The 13,087-nt window shown below is 41.7% G+C and overlaps 1 protein-coding gene across 2 annotated transcripts; it reads left to right on the top strand.

Moving 5' to 3' along the window:
- The first annotated feature begins 380 nt into the window (after positions 1–380).
- On the top strand, positions 381–12,881 carry RBM24 (RNA binding motif protein 24). Of its 2 annotated transcripts, none has more exons than XM_090039238.1 (4): positions 381–715; positions 2,802–2,925; positions 4,022–4,076; positions 10,740–12,881. In XM_090039238.1, the coding sequence occupies exons 1-4, from the start codon at positions 548–550 to the stop codon at positions 11,074–11,076; spliced, it is 684 nt and encodes a 227-aa protein (XP_089895364.1). In that variant the 5' UTR covers positions 381–547; the 3' UTR covers positions 11,077–12,881. The 2 variants fall into 2 exon arrangements, with proteins under 2 accessions (XP_089895364.1, XP_089895365.1); XM_090039239.1 differs by having other exon boundaries at positions 490–692.
- Positions 12,882–13,087: the final 206 nt, after the last annotated feature.

Raw genomic sequence — 13,087 nt, 5'->3', positions numbered from 1 at the left:
AAGAGGAAAGCCACAGCTTCCCCCCTTCTTTTCTCTTTTAGAGGAGAATCCCTTTTGTAAAGTTTGTTGCTCCGCGTTGGCAGCGCATCGCCCGCCCTTTCGTATACCCTTGCCACCCACGGGCGCGGACGAAGACCCTGAGCGGCGGTCGGCTCCCAGCCTGCGGGTCTGAGGGCGGCGGCGAGGGGCGGGGAGGCGCTGCGGGACGCTGCCAGCCCGGCCCGGCGGCCCTCTGCAGGGGAAGCGGCGCAGGCCGGGGCTCGGCAGTGGACCCCCCCGTCCAGCTGTTGGCAGCTGCGCCCGGGTCCCCTCCAATGGCCCGAGCGGGGCCCGCCCCGTCCCCGCCCCCGCCCCTGAGCCGGCAGCTGCCCGGCCCGCCGGCTTCTTTTTTAGGGAGGGGAAAGCCCTGTAGCGGCGAGAGGCAGTGAGGAGGTGCTCGCCCGAGGGAGCTGCTCCGGAGTGACTCCCCCCGCGTGTGAACACCTCCCCCGTCCTTCCTTCCCTCCCTCCCTCCCTCCCCGGGCGCGGGCTGCCGGCGGGCCCCACCATGCACACGACGCAGAAGGACACCACCTACACCAAGATCTTCGTGGGCGGGCTGCCCTACCACACCACGGACGCCAGCCTGCGCAAGTACTTCGAGGTCTTCGGCGAGATCGAGGAAGCCGTGGTCATCACGGACCGGCAGACGGGCAAGTCCCGCGGATACGGATTTGTGAGTCCCGCCCGGGCTGGGGCGGGGGGAAGCGGGCGGCTCTGCCCGCGTCCGCCTGGGGTAGGGCTGGGGGCACTGCCGGGGATCGCGTCCGCCGTGTGCGGGGGGGTCCCCAGGGATCACTCCTGCTGGGGGCGGGGTGCATTGGCAGGGATCGGGCCCGCCGCGTGCAGGGGGGACTTCCAAAGATCACTCCTGCTGGGGGCTGCATGGGTAGGGATCGGGCCGGCTGTGTGCAGGGGGAGGGATTTCCAGGGATCACTCCTGTTGAGGGGTACAATGTCAGGGATTGGGCCCGCTGTGTGCAGAGGGAACTTGCAGGGATCACTCCTGGGGGTGCAGTGGCAGGGATTTGGCCCACTGTGTGCAAGGGGGGTGGGATTTCAAGGGATCACTCCGGCCGGGGGGGGGGGGGCGGGTTAGATCTGGCCTGTGTGGGGTTGGGAGAGTTTGGCCCACTGTGTGTAAGGGGAGCAGTTTTGCAGGGAATACTCCTGCTGGGGGCTGCATTGGCAGGGATCTGGCCCACTGTGTGTAAGGGGGGCAGATTTCAAGGGATCACTCCTGCTGGTGGGTAGATTGTCAGGGTTTGGCCCACTATATGTAAAGGGGGCAGGTTTGCAGGGATCACTCCTGCTGGGGGGGAGCATTGGCAGGGATCTGGCCCACTGTGTGTGTAAGGTGGGGGATTTCAAGGGATCACTCCCACTGGGGGGTAGATTGTAAGGGTCTGACCCACTGTAAGGGGGGGCAGGTTTCCAGGGATCACTTGCTGGTGGGGTGGATTGGCAGGGATCTGGCCTGCCTGGGGTTGGGAGGGTGAGGGGAGTCATGGATTGCTCCTGCTGGGGGCAGGGAGTGTTCTTGAGGGGGTGGATTACCAGAGATCAGTCCCATGTGGGGTGGTGGATTTCCAGGGGCCACCCTTGCTGGGAGCATGGCTGGCAGGGTAGATTTCCAGGGATCAGTCTCAGGTCAGGCCATGGGGGAGTGGGTGGTGTTGGGTTGTCAGGGATCACCTTTTGCTGGGGGGCATGGAGGGTGGGTGGGGCGTGGATTGCCCCTGCCAGGAGCATGACTGGGGGGTGGATTTCTAGGGATCAGTCCCAGGTAGTTCCCCAGGGGGTTGTATTGCCAGGGATCACCCCTGCTGGGGGCATAGAGGGTGTATGGGGAGTGGGTGGGGGGTGGATTTCCAGGGATGGGCCCTGTGTGGGGCTGGGAGGGTGGCACACCAAGTATCCAACATGAGAGTTCATCCTGGTGCAGACGCCGGCAAGTTGCTGGCAGTGGGTGCTTGCTGGCCAGTGTGCTGTGCACTGATAAAGCCCCAAGTTTGTCCTATCTGAGGTAGCACAGGGGCTGCCTCTCCTGCGCTGCCTCAGATCCCTGCCTGATTCTCAGCTGAAAAACCAGCTGAGAAACAACACATAAGAACCACCCCATTACTGGTGGCTGCTGGCCCAGGAGGGAGTGGGGAGCAAAGGGGAACTGAGGCTCCCAGTGGGGGGGGGGGCACCTTGTTTCCATGGCACAGGGAGCTTCCAGGCTGGGGTTGAACTTGTCCAGGCCTCAAGCCTTTTAGCTTGCTGGTTTCCAACCCTGTTAGACTCAAGGCCCCCTCAGAAAATGCTTGCTTTTAGTTTCCACTTGTTTCTTGACTGGGGGAAAAATAAGAGAGCAGTTTTTCTATGAGGAAGAGTTCTGTTATACTTAGAGTTTTTAATGCATCAGGTTTCTGTTTGAATTTGGGAGTCATCCTTGTGTACATAACAGTCCTAATGTTGCATGCACCCTTGAAGGGATCTTGTGGCGCTCCAGGGTGCCACAGCACCCTGGCAGAGAATTGCTGCATTAGTAGGTTTGCTTTTGCTTTCCTGCATTCCCTCCCCGCTCCCTAGAGGCACCCACGGTTTATCCAGAGTGTGTGAGCTAAGCCATTCATTTTGTAGCAAAAAGAGTTGCTAAGTGAAGTGAGGTTTCAGCTTTCTCTCTGTGGGGGAGCAGGCTGCTTCAGAAGGGACAGGGTGTGTGGTACTTTTTACTAGAGATCATGGTTTAATTCCTAGCCTTGTATATTGTTAAGGTCACCATGGCTGACAGAGCTGCTGCTGAGAGGGCTTGCAAAGATCCCAATCCTATCATTGATGGCAGGAAGGCCAATGTGAACCTGGCATACCTGGGAGCCAAGCCGAGGATAATGCAACCAGGTGAGAAAAGACATGTGCTTGCTCATGTGTTCTGTCTCTCTCACCCTCCTATCTCTTTCCTCTTGGTGCACAATTTCTGAAGAGAATTAAAAACAAACCAGCATGAACTCTACCCCAGGGAAAGCACCCCAGATCTCCACCGTTTCCATTACTGAATATTTTAATATGCCATGTAATAAATAACTCTTTGGCAATTCTGTATGAATGCTCACATAAAGTGGGCATGTATGCCGTGCATAAAGAGAAATATGTGCATCTCCTTTGAGGAATTTTTCCAGTACAGACTTCTCTTTGGGTCGGACCTTTGTGATAAATGGAACGACAGTCAACATTATAGTATTACTGAGGGGAAAGATTAGGTCTAGGTAGGAGGCATATCTTGGTAAGTGCAGTTTTACACAAACAGTATCTCAATGTGGGCTTCTAAAACAGAGGGGCTGCATTGTACAGAATGGGTTTTGCTCCAGAAGTTAGATATTGGTTTGTCCACATTCCTTTCAATACCACTGCTTTACCGCAAGATAAAGGAGAAGTCTATAGTGACATGTTCATATCCTGATGGAAGGAGCTGACTCTGAACCCTGAATACTTGTTAACGTGTTTGCTTGTGTGACCAAGACCCCACCAGTGTGAGGGAGGAGTTCACATAATGAATAATGATACGGCCAATGGTCTATAAATAGTTCATCACAAGAAGAAAGTCAGTTTATATTGCAGTATGGGTTAAATTCTACCTTCATATTGGCATATAAATTGGCTCCCACTGCAGTTCACAGAAACTGCACATACGCACCAATGGTTAAAAATTAGCAGATGGTCTTCTGAATGGAATTCTGAAGCTATAGGTAGAGACTGGCATTAACTGCTAGAAAACATGGTCTAATGCACAGTGATGCAGTGGAGGTTTCCTAGCTGTCTTTACATAAACTGTCCTTTGGTAAATTTCAAGATTACAAACATCCAGGTTAGACAGTAAAACAAGAGGCTCTGTTTCACACATCTTTACTACTGCTTGTTAGTTGAGCTTGTTGTTGTGTTCATAGTTTAAACAAGCAGCTGAAAGAACCCTTGTTTGTGATGTGTTTTTGTTTGGTAGGTTTTGCCTTTGGTGTTCAGCAGCTTCATCCAGCTCTCATACAGAGACCTTTTGGGTAAGTCTGTTAACAGGTCTTTAAAGAATGGGGAAAAAAAGTATAATCTTTTACTCGCGTGTAGTATTGCCGCTGAATTTGATAATGGTACTGTTGAAATTTTCGAGACTTAAAAATATGTGCCCTGTAAATTTATGCTCACTTTGCAAGTGATGCTCCGAGTAGTATAGCTGAGTCAAGTTGTATAAGAAATATGCTGTTCTCCCACCCAAGCAAACAAGTACCATATAGTCCTATGATTTTTTTTTTTTTTATTCTTTAAAAAAAGAAAAAAAAGAAGGTATGACTTATGCAAGATCACTGTGCCCCCTCCCATTTATTTATTTATTTTTTTCAGCTTGACTCAATGTTATTTATCTCTTTCTAATCTGACAGGGATCGTTTACAGTTAAGATAACTGATCAGAAGGATATGATGATAAGAGGTGGAATAGTTCTGTTTGGAATTAAACTCTGTAACCAGTAGACTCAAACCCAAACAAGCTAAAATGGTGATTAACGATGCATGTATGTTTTTTATTTTTTGTTTTATTTTTGTTTTGTTTTTTAATAGTCGATAGACCTCCGTGTGCTTTATTTTATTTATTTCATTATTACAGTAATGAAGTGGTGTTGATAGCTAAACTGTGTGCTTTTATTTAATTGAAAGAGCTGTAGTGGAAGTTTTTTGGGGGTCTCTTTAATTTTGTTTTTGTTGTTGAGGAGTGGTGACTTTGACTTTGCCATGGGGAGCAAAGGGATTTTTTTTACTTGCTTTCAAGCTGTAGCCTGTGACTTTTTTTTTTTTTTTTTTTTTTAACCATATTTTGTAGTGAGTGCTAAATTGTGTGATTTCTTGATATTTATTTATTATTTTTGTTTTTTGTTTTGTTTTGTTTTAAAGAAAATCAGCGTATTGCTTGCATGTTCATTTTTCTTGGTTTTGTCTCTTGGGAGGGTTTTGGAAGGGTGTGGAGCTCTCTTATTAACAATGTGTGTCCACTTGGGCTTTCTAATTTGAGACTTTAATTTCTACATCTGACAATATTTAGTGCCTTCCTTTAAAAAGAAAATTCCCCTATTCCTAAGTAGTTCTAACTCTTACTTTTTAAAAACAAAATTAGGAGGTAAAGTCCCCTTGAATTTTCTGTAGACTACTACTTCTGTACTTCATACTGACTGGGAGATTTGTTGCAAAATAATGCATTTTGCTAATTGATGAGTAGGCTAACAACATAAGGAGAATGCATCACAAAATGTACTCTGTTAATTTTTTGACAAGTCTAGTTTTAAGATACTGTAGCATGGTATGGTGAAATGGCAGTAGCTACTCCATAGTGGCCACTCTATCACCTGTCCTAAAAACTTATTCAAAAGGAAGAGGGTCTTCTAGAAAGGTTGCATATAGCACCTCCTATCATAGTGGATTGTGTGTTGGTACTTTTTTCTTTTTCCTAGGGAGTTTGATGTATATCAGAAAACTAGTTTTGGAAATGTATATTTAATTCATTGGCTTATAAAATTTCTTTCCCCGCCCCCCTTCCTCATAATTTCTATTGTTGGCCTTGTTGCAAGGAATTATCTATTAGTGTTCTGAAGAGTCAGTGAGAAATTATGAAGCATAGCTGATAGGTTTACTATGCACAATAATGTAGGCAAGGAAGGGCTACCTAGAACCATTAAAATATAGTTACAAAGAGATGCCAGGGGAATGCTGAGGGAGCAGCGGGAAACCAGAAAGTACTTATCTAGCACAGAAGAAAAGGAGGCACTATATGCTACTTGAAGAACCTTTGTAAATTAAGGATACTTTCTGTCTCTCTTCACACGGCCCTAGCCTTTGTCCCAAGACAACCTATATTTTAAAATGTTGCTCATTGGTTTGGGGATATTTCTTCAAGTTGTGGTTCCAATGTAGTATAGTATTAGTCTTGAAGAGAGATTTTTTTTGCGCACACAGGTGTGCATGCTTGTCAGAATATGGTGGTAGTGTGTTTTTTGGTTTGTTTTGTTTTTTTTAAATCTGTGTTCCTACCAGCTTTTCTAATGCACATAATTTTAATTTTACTCTTAATCCCACCTCCTATTGAAAACATCCACTTCTAATAGTTTCCCAGTAAACTGCTGTTTTGATTTCTGTATATGTGAATGGAGGAAACTAAGATTGAGGAGAGAAGTATAAATACAGTAAGGAGATAATGAATTATGATAACATGAGGTGATGGTGAAAAGGCTGTGTTGTTTGACTGATCATCTATAGACATTTAAATGTTTGGCTATTTTTAACTGGGTAAACTTTTTTTCTGTAAAGAGTAATGTTTTGAATGTTAGCTGGACAACACTGAAAGATAGTTTAAGTTCTTTTTCTATGAATACTGAACGAGTGTACTTTAGTATGCTATGTAAAAGTAAGTAATGTGGACATTCATGGCAGTGCTGTGAATGAAATGGAAAAGAATGCTAATCAACATGCTAAAAATGTGTGAATTGGTGAAAATCCAGTGTGGTCAGAAATGCTCTGTCATGGTTCTAGCTTTTAGCAAAGACTCTGAAAATAAATGGATTACAGTACCTCAGTCTTAATGGGAAGGTGTACTTGAATTCTGAGCATTATACTTACTATAGATGAGACCAACAAGCTAGACAAATTTCAGTTCCTAAACCACATAACTGAGTTACTTTTCTCATTCTGATGTTGATGTTGACTCGCTCACCAAGTAATACTTTCTGACTTCTACTTTACTGTGAGTGGGAGGTTGAAAGTGGAGTCTGATCGGGGTTGGTGACTGATCCCGCTATGATCTGTGAAAATTTAGTTTATATTATTAGAATGCCAGTTGCTGCTGTTGAGCTGATTGGGTTTTTTTTGTAAGACTTTTCTTTCCACTAAGGTTGGTCCTTTTTTCTTTTTTGCATATGCAATATTCAGGCTACACTGGTGAGAAATTTAAAGGCATGTAGGGAAAGATAGAGGTAAGATATATTTGTAGCTCTTTACCAGAGATCTGTTCCCCATTTGTCCAAATCCTGATTCCAAAGTAACTGGAAAACTAATGCTCCTTCAATGGAGCAGAAAGATGACAAACCAGCTACCAATGGGTTAGCTGATATTACCAATTTGATAAATAATCTGTCTGGGCTGCATGATTATAAATGCTGGAGGGAAAAGTCCTGTCCTGACTTTGATTAGAAGACTTGTATAATATTAAATTGCTGAAGCAAGAAAAGGGAACACTGAGACTGTGCACTGCCTTCTGAACTGTTAGACACAAACTTTAAAGCAAGCATATTTCGGCACTGCAGGATTTTGTGTATGTGTAACCCTACTTATGTTATTAGAAGGCTTACTACTTAATCTTGAATAAAATACTAGTTAATAATAATTTTAAAAACATGATGCAGTGCAAGATCCAGAAAGAATACATTTTCTTCAGAGTCTAATAATGATTCTGTTGTAGCAGTCGTATTATCATTGTTCTATGCATTAATAATGAATTACTATATAATTGTAAGATATAGAAAGACAAGACTGTGTTATCTTTGTTTCATTTCAGTTGTCTGCATAACACTTAAAACAACATGGCTAGCAGTTTAATGTTGCTCAGCCAGTTACCGTGGCAGTCAGTTTTACCAAGCTGCTAACTTTGTTTTAAAAAAACAATAAAAAAATGCTTTCTCCTTGCAGTTTAGAATAAGGAAAGTCCAGAGCAAGACCAATTGTCACATCAAGTTGTACGCTCCAAAATTATCCTTGGTGCCAAACTAAACATTGCCTTTTTTCCATCAGTGAACTTGTATATTCCACAATGGAAAAACAATAAATGAAAAGCAGTGAAGCTAGTTGAGACTATGTATGTTTCAAATAATTCCCTGCCCACAGAAATCCGGTCATCTTGGGTATAAAAACCCTGATGATTAAAGGTGCCCCAGCATAATGGGAAACTGCTCTTTAACCTTTTGGCCTCACAGAGTATAAAAGGGGTTAATGTTTCAATATGATTGAGATCTATCTACCACAAAGGCAAGCACGCATAGAAGATTACTTTGGCCTTATAAAGTCATTTTACTCTGCTTGAAAACCTTGTCGCATGACAGACAATCAAAAATAGCTCTGTTGCAGCTTATGCCGTCAATCACCATGTGTGAAATGGCATGATGGTAAGGATCTTCCACGGGGTTCACGTATAATGTGGACTAAGAAGTTGTAAAGAGATAAGGTTTCATAATTCACCACCTGTTAGCTAAGTTTCTTGGTTTAAAGAGAACAAGTCACAAAGTTTTAAGTGGAAGCACATGCATCTTTGTCTAGTATTTAACAAGGATTTAAAGTATACATACAAAAGTCCCAATAACCCAGGGGATCCTTTGTAATGCCATCTTCTATTGGTACAGAGAAATCTCAAAATTTTAGTCTACCTTTCTATGCCCTTCCTGTTTGAAGTAGCCATGGTAGTTGTATGTAAAACTGACTCTTACATGGATACTAAGTTGACTGTCACTATCACAAAGTTTAGGAGAAGCCTTGAGGGAAGACTCCAAAGTAATAAAGCAGGCAAATTGTCACGTAACTTAGAATAAGACATGAATTCAATCTTTCTTTTCCTATTTAAGACCAATTCCAACACTATAAAAGAATTATATTCACACTCATGTCAGTATCTAATACAAGCTATTTGTGTGCAGTGTTTATTCTGTTTGAGTGGAGGGCTAAGATAATACTGTAATTGCCGATGCGTCAGCTTTAAAGTATGCAGCAAGTGTATCTTTTTTCCCCCCTCAATGTATAAATTTTAAGCTGCTTTTTTAAGAATCCAGTTTTCTCACTGCTTCTACTTCCCCCCCCCCCCCCCGTCTGTGTCAAACTTTTTACCGATCTCCTCTCAGACAATGAAAAATAAATTATCTCCATTGCACTGTTGGGTTTCTACAATCACAGTGTTTAAGTTACAAACACAGCAGAAGAGGGTACTTAATAGTTCACTTCTTCTCTTTAATTAAAAAACCAAAATAGGAAAAACCAGCTTTACAGTTAGTGCATGTGTGGGGGGGAAAGGGTGGGGGGAATAAAATTTGTATTCTGGAAATAATTTAACTGACAATGTCCTGTCTACCTCATAACAGTTAGCATTAATGTTTTAAAATAAAACTAGAAGCTCTTTTTTTTTTTTTTTCTTTAAACTTTTTCCTCTTACAGAATGTAGTGTTGCGTGATGTTCCATCTATGGTTACAATGCAAATATTGTGCTAAAAGTTTGGAGCTGTATTTAGACTCAGCTGGAAAGGGAAGTTTCTGACTTGTGTGCAGAGTATATGGCCTTGATCCTGCATTTGGAGCTGCATGAGCAGACCTTTGTAGCTATGTTGAGCCCTGCTGACTGTGCATGAATGAATGTACACATCAGTCCAGATGCAAGATGGAGGCTTAGATGCGTCATTAAAAATGGCGCTATTATTTCTGTTCAAAACAATGTATTTACTATTAGAAGATAGCATGGAAGGATTAGAGTAATCTGTATGTAGATTTGTGTGATGTGACGGGGTTACTACAGACATCAAAACCAATCCAGTCAAAGGCTAGTTTACAAACTAAGGAGGCAAATTCTCTGATTTGGTCAAGGTAAGGGTGGAAGGGAAGTGTGTGTGTATTGACTTGTTCGAAACAGTTATTTCATGAGTCATAAACCTGTTTTTTGCTTTTGTTAAGCACCAGATCCATTCAGACTTAATCCTACCCCATCTCCCAAAAAACTCTGTGCTATGTCTTGCATAGAAATAAACAAGCTGGCACAAAACAGGACATCAGTGGCCTGATAATCAAACAGGTTTGAACATCGTGTCCTTATGACCTTTACAAAAGTGTGATGCACATGTACTTAGGAATCACTGTTACAAGTTTTAATAGCATCTATGTAGCTTCCCTTCAATGGCCTTTTGTGACAGAGTGAGCTGCACTATAGTTCGTTTGGAAAGTGTGATTCTTGCTGTGTTTACCACACTTGTGAACTTCATTTAAACTCCTTTGTCGCCTGTGATTTTATTTATTTATTTTTTTTAATTTTTTTTTTTTTTAATAAGGATGACTGAGGTTGCAGAGAAATTAATGTGTGCTGAGTCTGCATAGCAATCTAAGTAGGGTTGCCATGATACAAAAAAACTTCTGAGGGCGGGGGGAAATGTATAAATCTATTTATTTGTTTGTTTGTTTGTTTGTTTATTTTAAAGTTTAGCTATAATGAAATATACTAATTGTCTATTTGTTTGGTCTGAATTAGGGTAATAAAAATCACTTGAATGTGATTTAATTATTTTTTCCCCTTTTCTTTTCTTTCTTTCTTTTTTTCTTAATGTTAATACTTTAGTCTTACAGCTGGGATGCATCAAACTTTCCTTTGTTAAAACTGCTTAAGCTGCCATCACAGATGCTGGCCCTTCTAAAATGAAAGTGTTTTATGTTGCTTGATGCTGTGGTGTTTTAATTAAAGCCAGCTGAAGCACTGTGCTTTGGAGCAATGCATCTCTTTTGGGCTACTGAGATGATACATGGGTCTATTTGAGCTAGTTATTGTGGCAACCCTATGCACATAACAACAACTAAAATTGAGTTTGTTTTAGTTCTGAATACGGAAGGAGCATTTGGAGGTGACCTGATATATGAATTCTAACTTTGTCTTCCATCTTTCAACAGGATACCTGCTCATTATGTCTATCCACAGGCTTTTGTGCAGCCAGGAGTTGTAATTCCACATGTCCAACCCACAGCCGCTGCTGCCTCCACCACACCTTATATTGATTACACTGGAGCTGCATATGCCCAGTATTCAGCAGCAGCAGCAGCTGCTGCCGCCTATGACCAGTACCCATATGCAGCATCCCCGGCTGCTGCAGGATATGTCACCGCTGGGGGTTATGGCTATGCAGTCCAGCAACCAATCACTGCTGCAGCACCTGGGACAGCTGCTGCAGCAGCTGCAGCCTTTGGCCAGTACCAGCCACAACAGCTGCAAACAGACCGCATGCAATAGCAGATGGACTTTTGAAGAAAGTTTTCTTTCTTTCTTTTCCAGCCTTCCAATACACATAGTTAATAAGAGACTATTAACAATAAGAAGCTTTAAGAAAAGCAATGTTACTGCAATGTTAAAGAGTTTATTATTATTATTCCACTGTCTCCATACAGTATGCATCCAATTCATGTTGTTATAGGAAGGGAGTAGGGTAGGGTGTATCAGTTTCAGTATCAGTCCAGAAAAAACTGAAAACGTACTGTACTGTTCTGAAAAGATGGCAAGAGTAGCAATGGGACTTCGTGGGGGGGAGGGGTTGGGGGAAGGGGGAATAAAATAAAAGGAAATGTGTATTTTTTACAGTATCAGGGAAGCAAACTGCCTTTTACAAGTGAGAAAATGGTATTTAGAAAAAGTAGAACAAGAGGAAAAAATAGCGAGCAAAATGTAGCCTTTATATGAAGTTTAACTTAAAAAAGAAAGTTTAAAGCACTGATTGTCCTTTCTTGCTTTTGTGGCCTACAGAGCCAGTTTTAGTGAGAGAGTATTTTCTTACCATTTCATGAATGGGCATCGAACAATCTGAGGAACATGGCCTGCTGGTAAAATGGCGGACAGGCACCAAAGTTATTTTCTTATTTGTCCTCTGGATGAGTGGAACTGTGGAGCAAGTGATGTGAAATTAATGGGTGCAACAGCTGTAGAGACAATCAATAACACAGACAGTTCTGGAAAGAACACATCACTTGTGCTCGTTTGATGAGCTTGTCACATTCTAATCCCTCTCCCCATCCTGTTTCACTTTTGGGAAACTTTAATTGCTGGTGTCAGCTATTCTGATTCTGAAATAGGATCAGCCATTTACTGCAACAGCCTTCTCTTTCTATTTATTGCATCTATTCATGACTTGTGAATAAAGGCAGGAAGAAGCTTGATGAATTTAAACCTTTAAGAACTGTTTTAAGGGAATTTCTCTTTTTTTGAAAATTTGTACAATTTTAGTATATTTCAGAATAATATTTAAAATATTTATTAGCAAACCTACAGTACATGACACAACTTTCGTTACTGAGATACAGTTCTTCAAGGGTAAATGGTATGTGATTTATACTGTGCCTTAATTGTAATGCTATTTAAGAAAATATTTATTTTGAAAGTTTTACTATGCTGCACTCTAAAGAAAGCAACTTTAGATGTGACACTGTAAAATTATGTATTCATCTCATGGCATAAATTATTTAGTAGTTTAGATGTAGCATATTAAATATTAACCTAATCAACTAAGGACATTGACTCAGATTTATTTAAATTCAGTATGTGCACTGTATGAGGGTACTCTTAAATTAACACCTTTTAGATTTTTACATTAAAATATTGCGAATTCATCCTTTTCCCTCTTAAGTAGTTTTTTTTTTCTTAGACCTCTCAAATACATTAGTACAGTTCTTTTCACTCATCTTTACATAGACTGACTATATTTTATTCTTTGCTAGAAAATGCTGCTTTACATTGTCCTGTGAAACTGCAATACTTGCAATTTTTATTCTTGATCTAAATGGAATTTAATATTTTACACTGTATTGGATTTTTTTATACTTGAACAATTTCATACAAGGGAAGACAGGATAGCATTTTTATGGACTTGATCCAATGTCACTGGATTTATTTTAAGTATTCTGAATACTAGCCAGTGTTATATAATGTAGACAAGACTCTCCTGTGCATATTATTTATTCAGTATGTATATTGCTTTATAACATTTCAGATCTCCTAATCTATTCACTTGTATTAAATATAATAAAAATATTGTTTCATCAAGTCTACTTATTTTTGCTCAAACAGTGATGGATTTCTTATAACTAATCAGACACCGTAGCTCATTTGCAAAATGCTTGAATTGTGGGGAAAGCCATGATGCATGCTATAATTTCAAAGCTAAGGACTGAGTAGTGTGTTAAATAGAGCAAGTCGTGCAATACAGAGAACTCTTAGCCTGTAAAGTTGTTATTAAGCACTTTAGTGTGAGGAG

The sequence above is a fragment of the Crocodylus siamensis genome, chromosome 3 (genome assembly GCF_052110815.1).
Source record: "Crocodylus siamensis isolate JL-2025a chromosome 3, ASM5211081v1, whole genome shotgun sequence".
Lineage (NCBI taxonomy): Eukaryota > Metazoa > Chordata > Crocodylia > Crocodylidae > Crocodylus > Crocodylus siamensis.
This window is presented reverse-complemented; position numbering and strand designations above follow the sequence as displayed.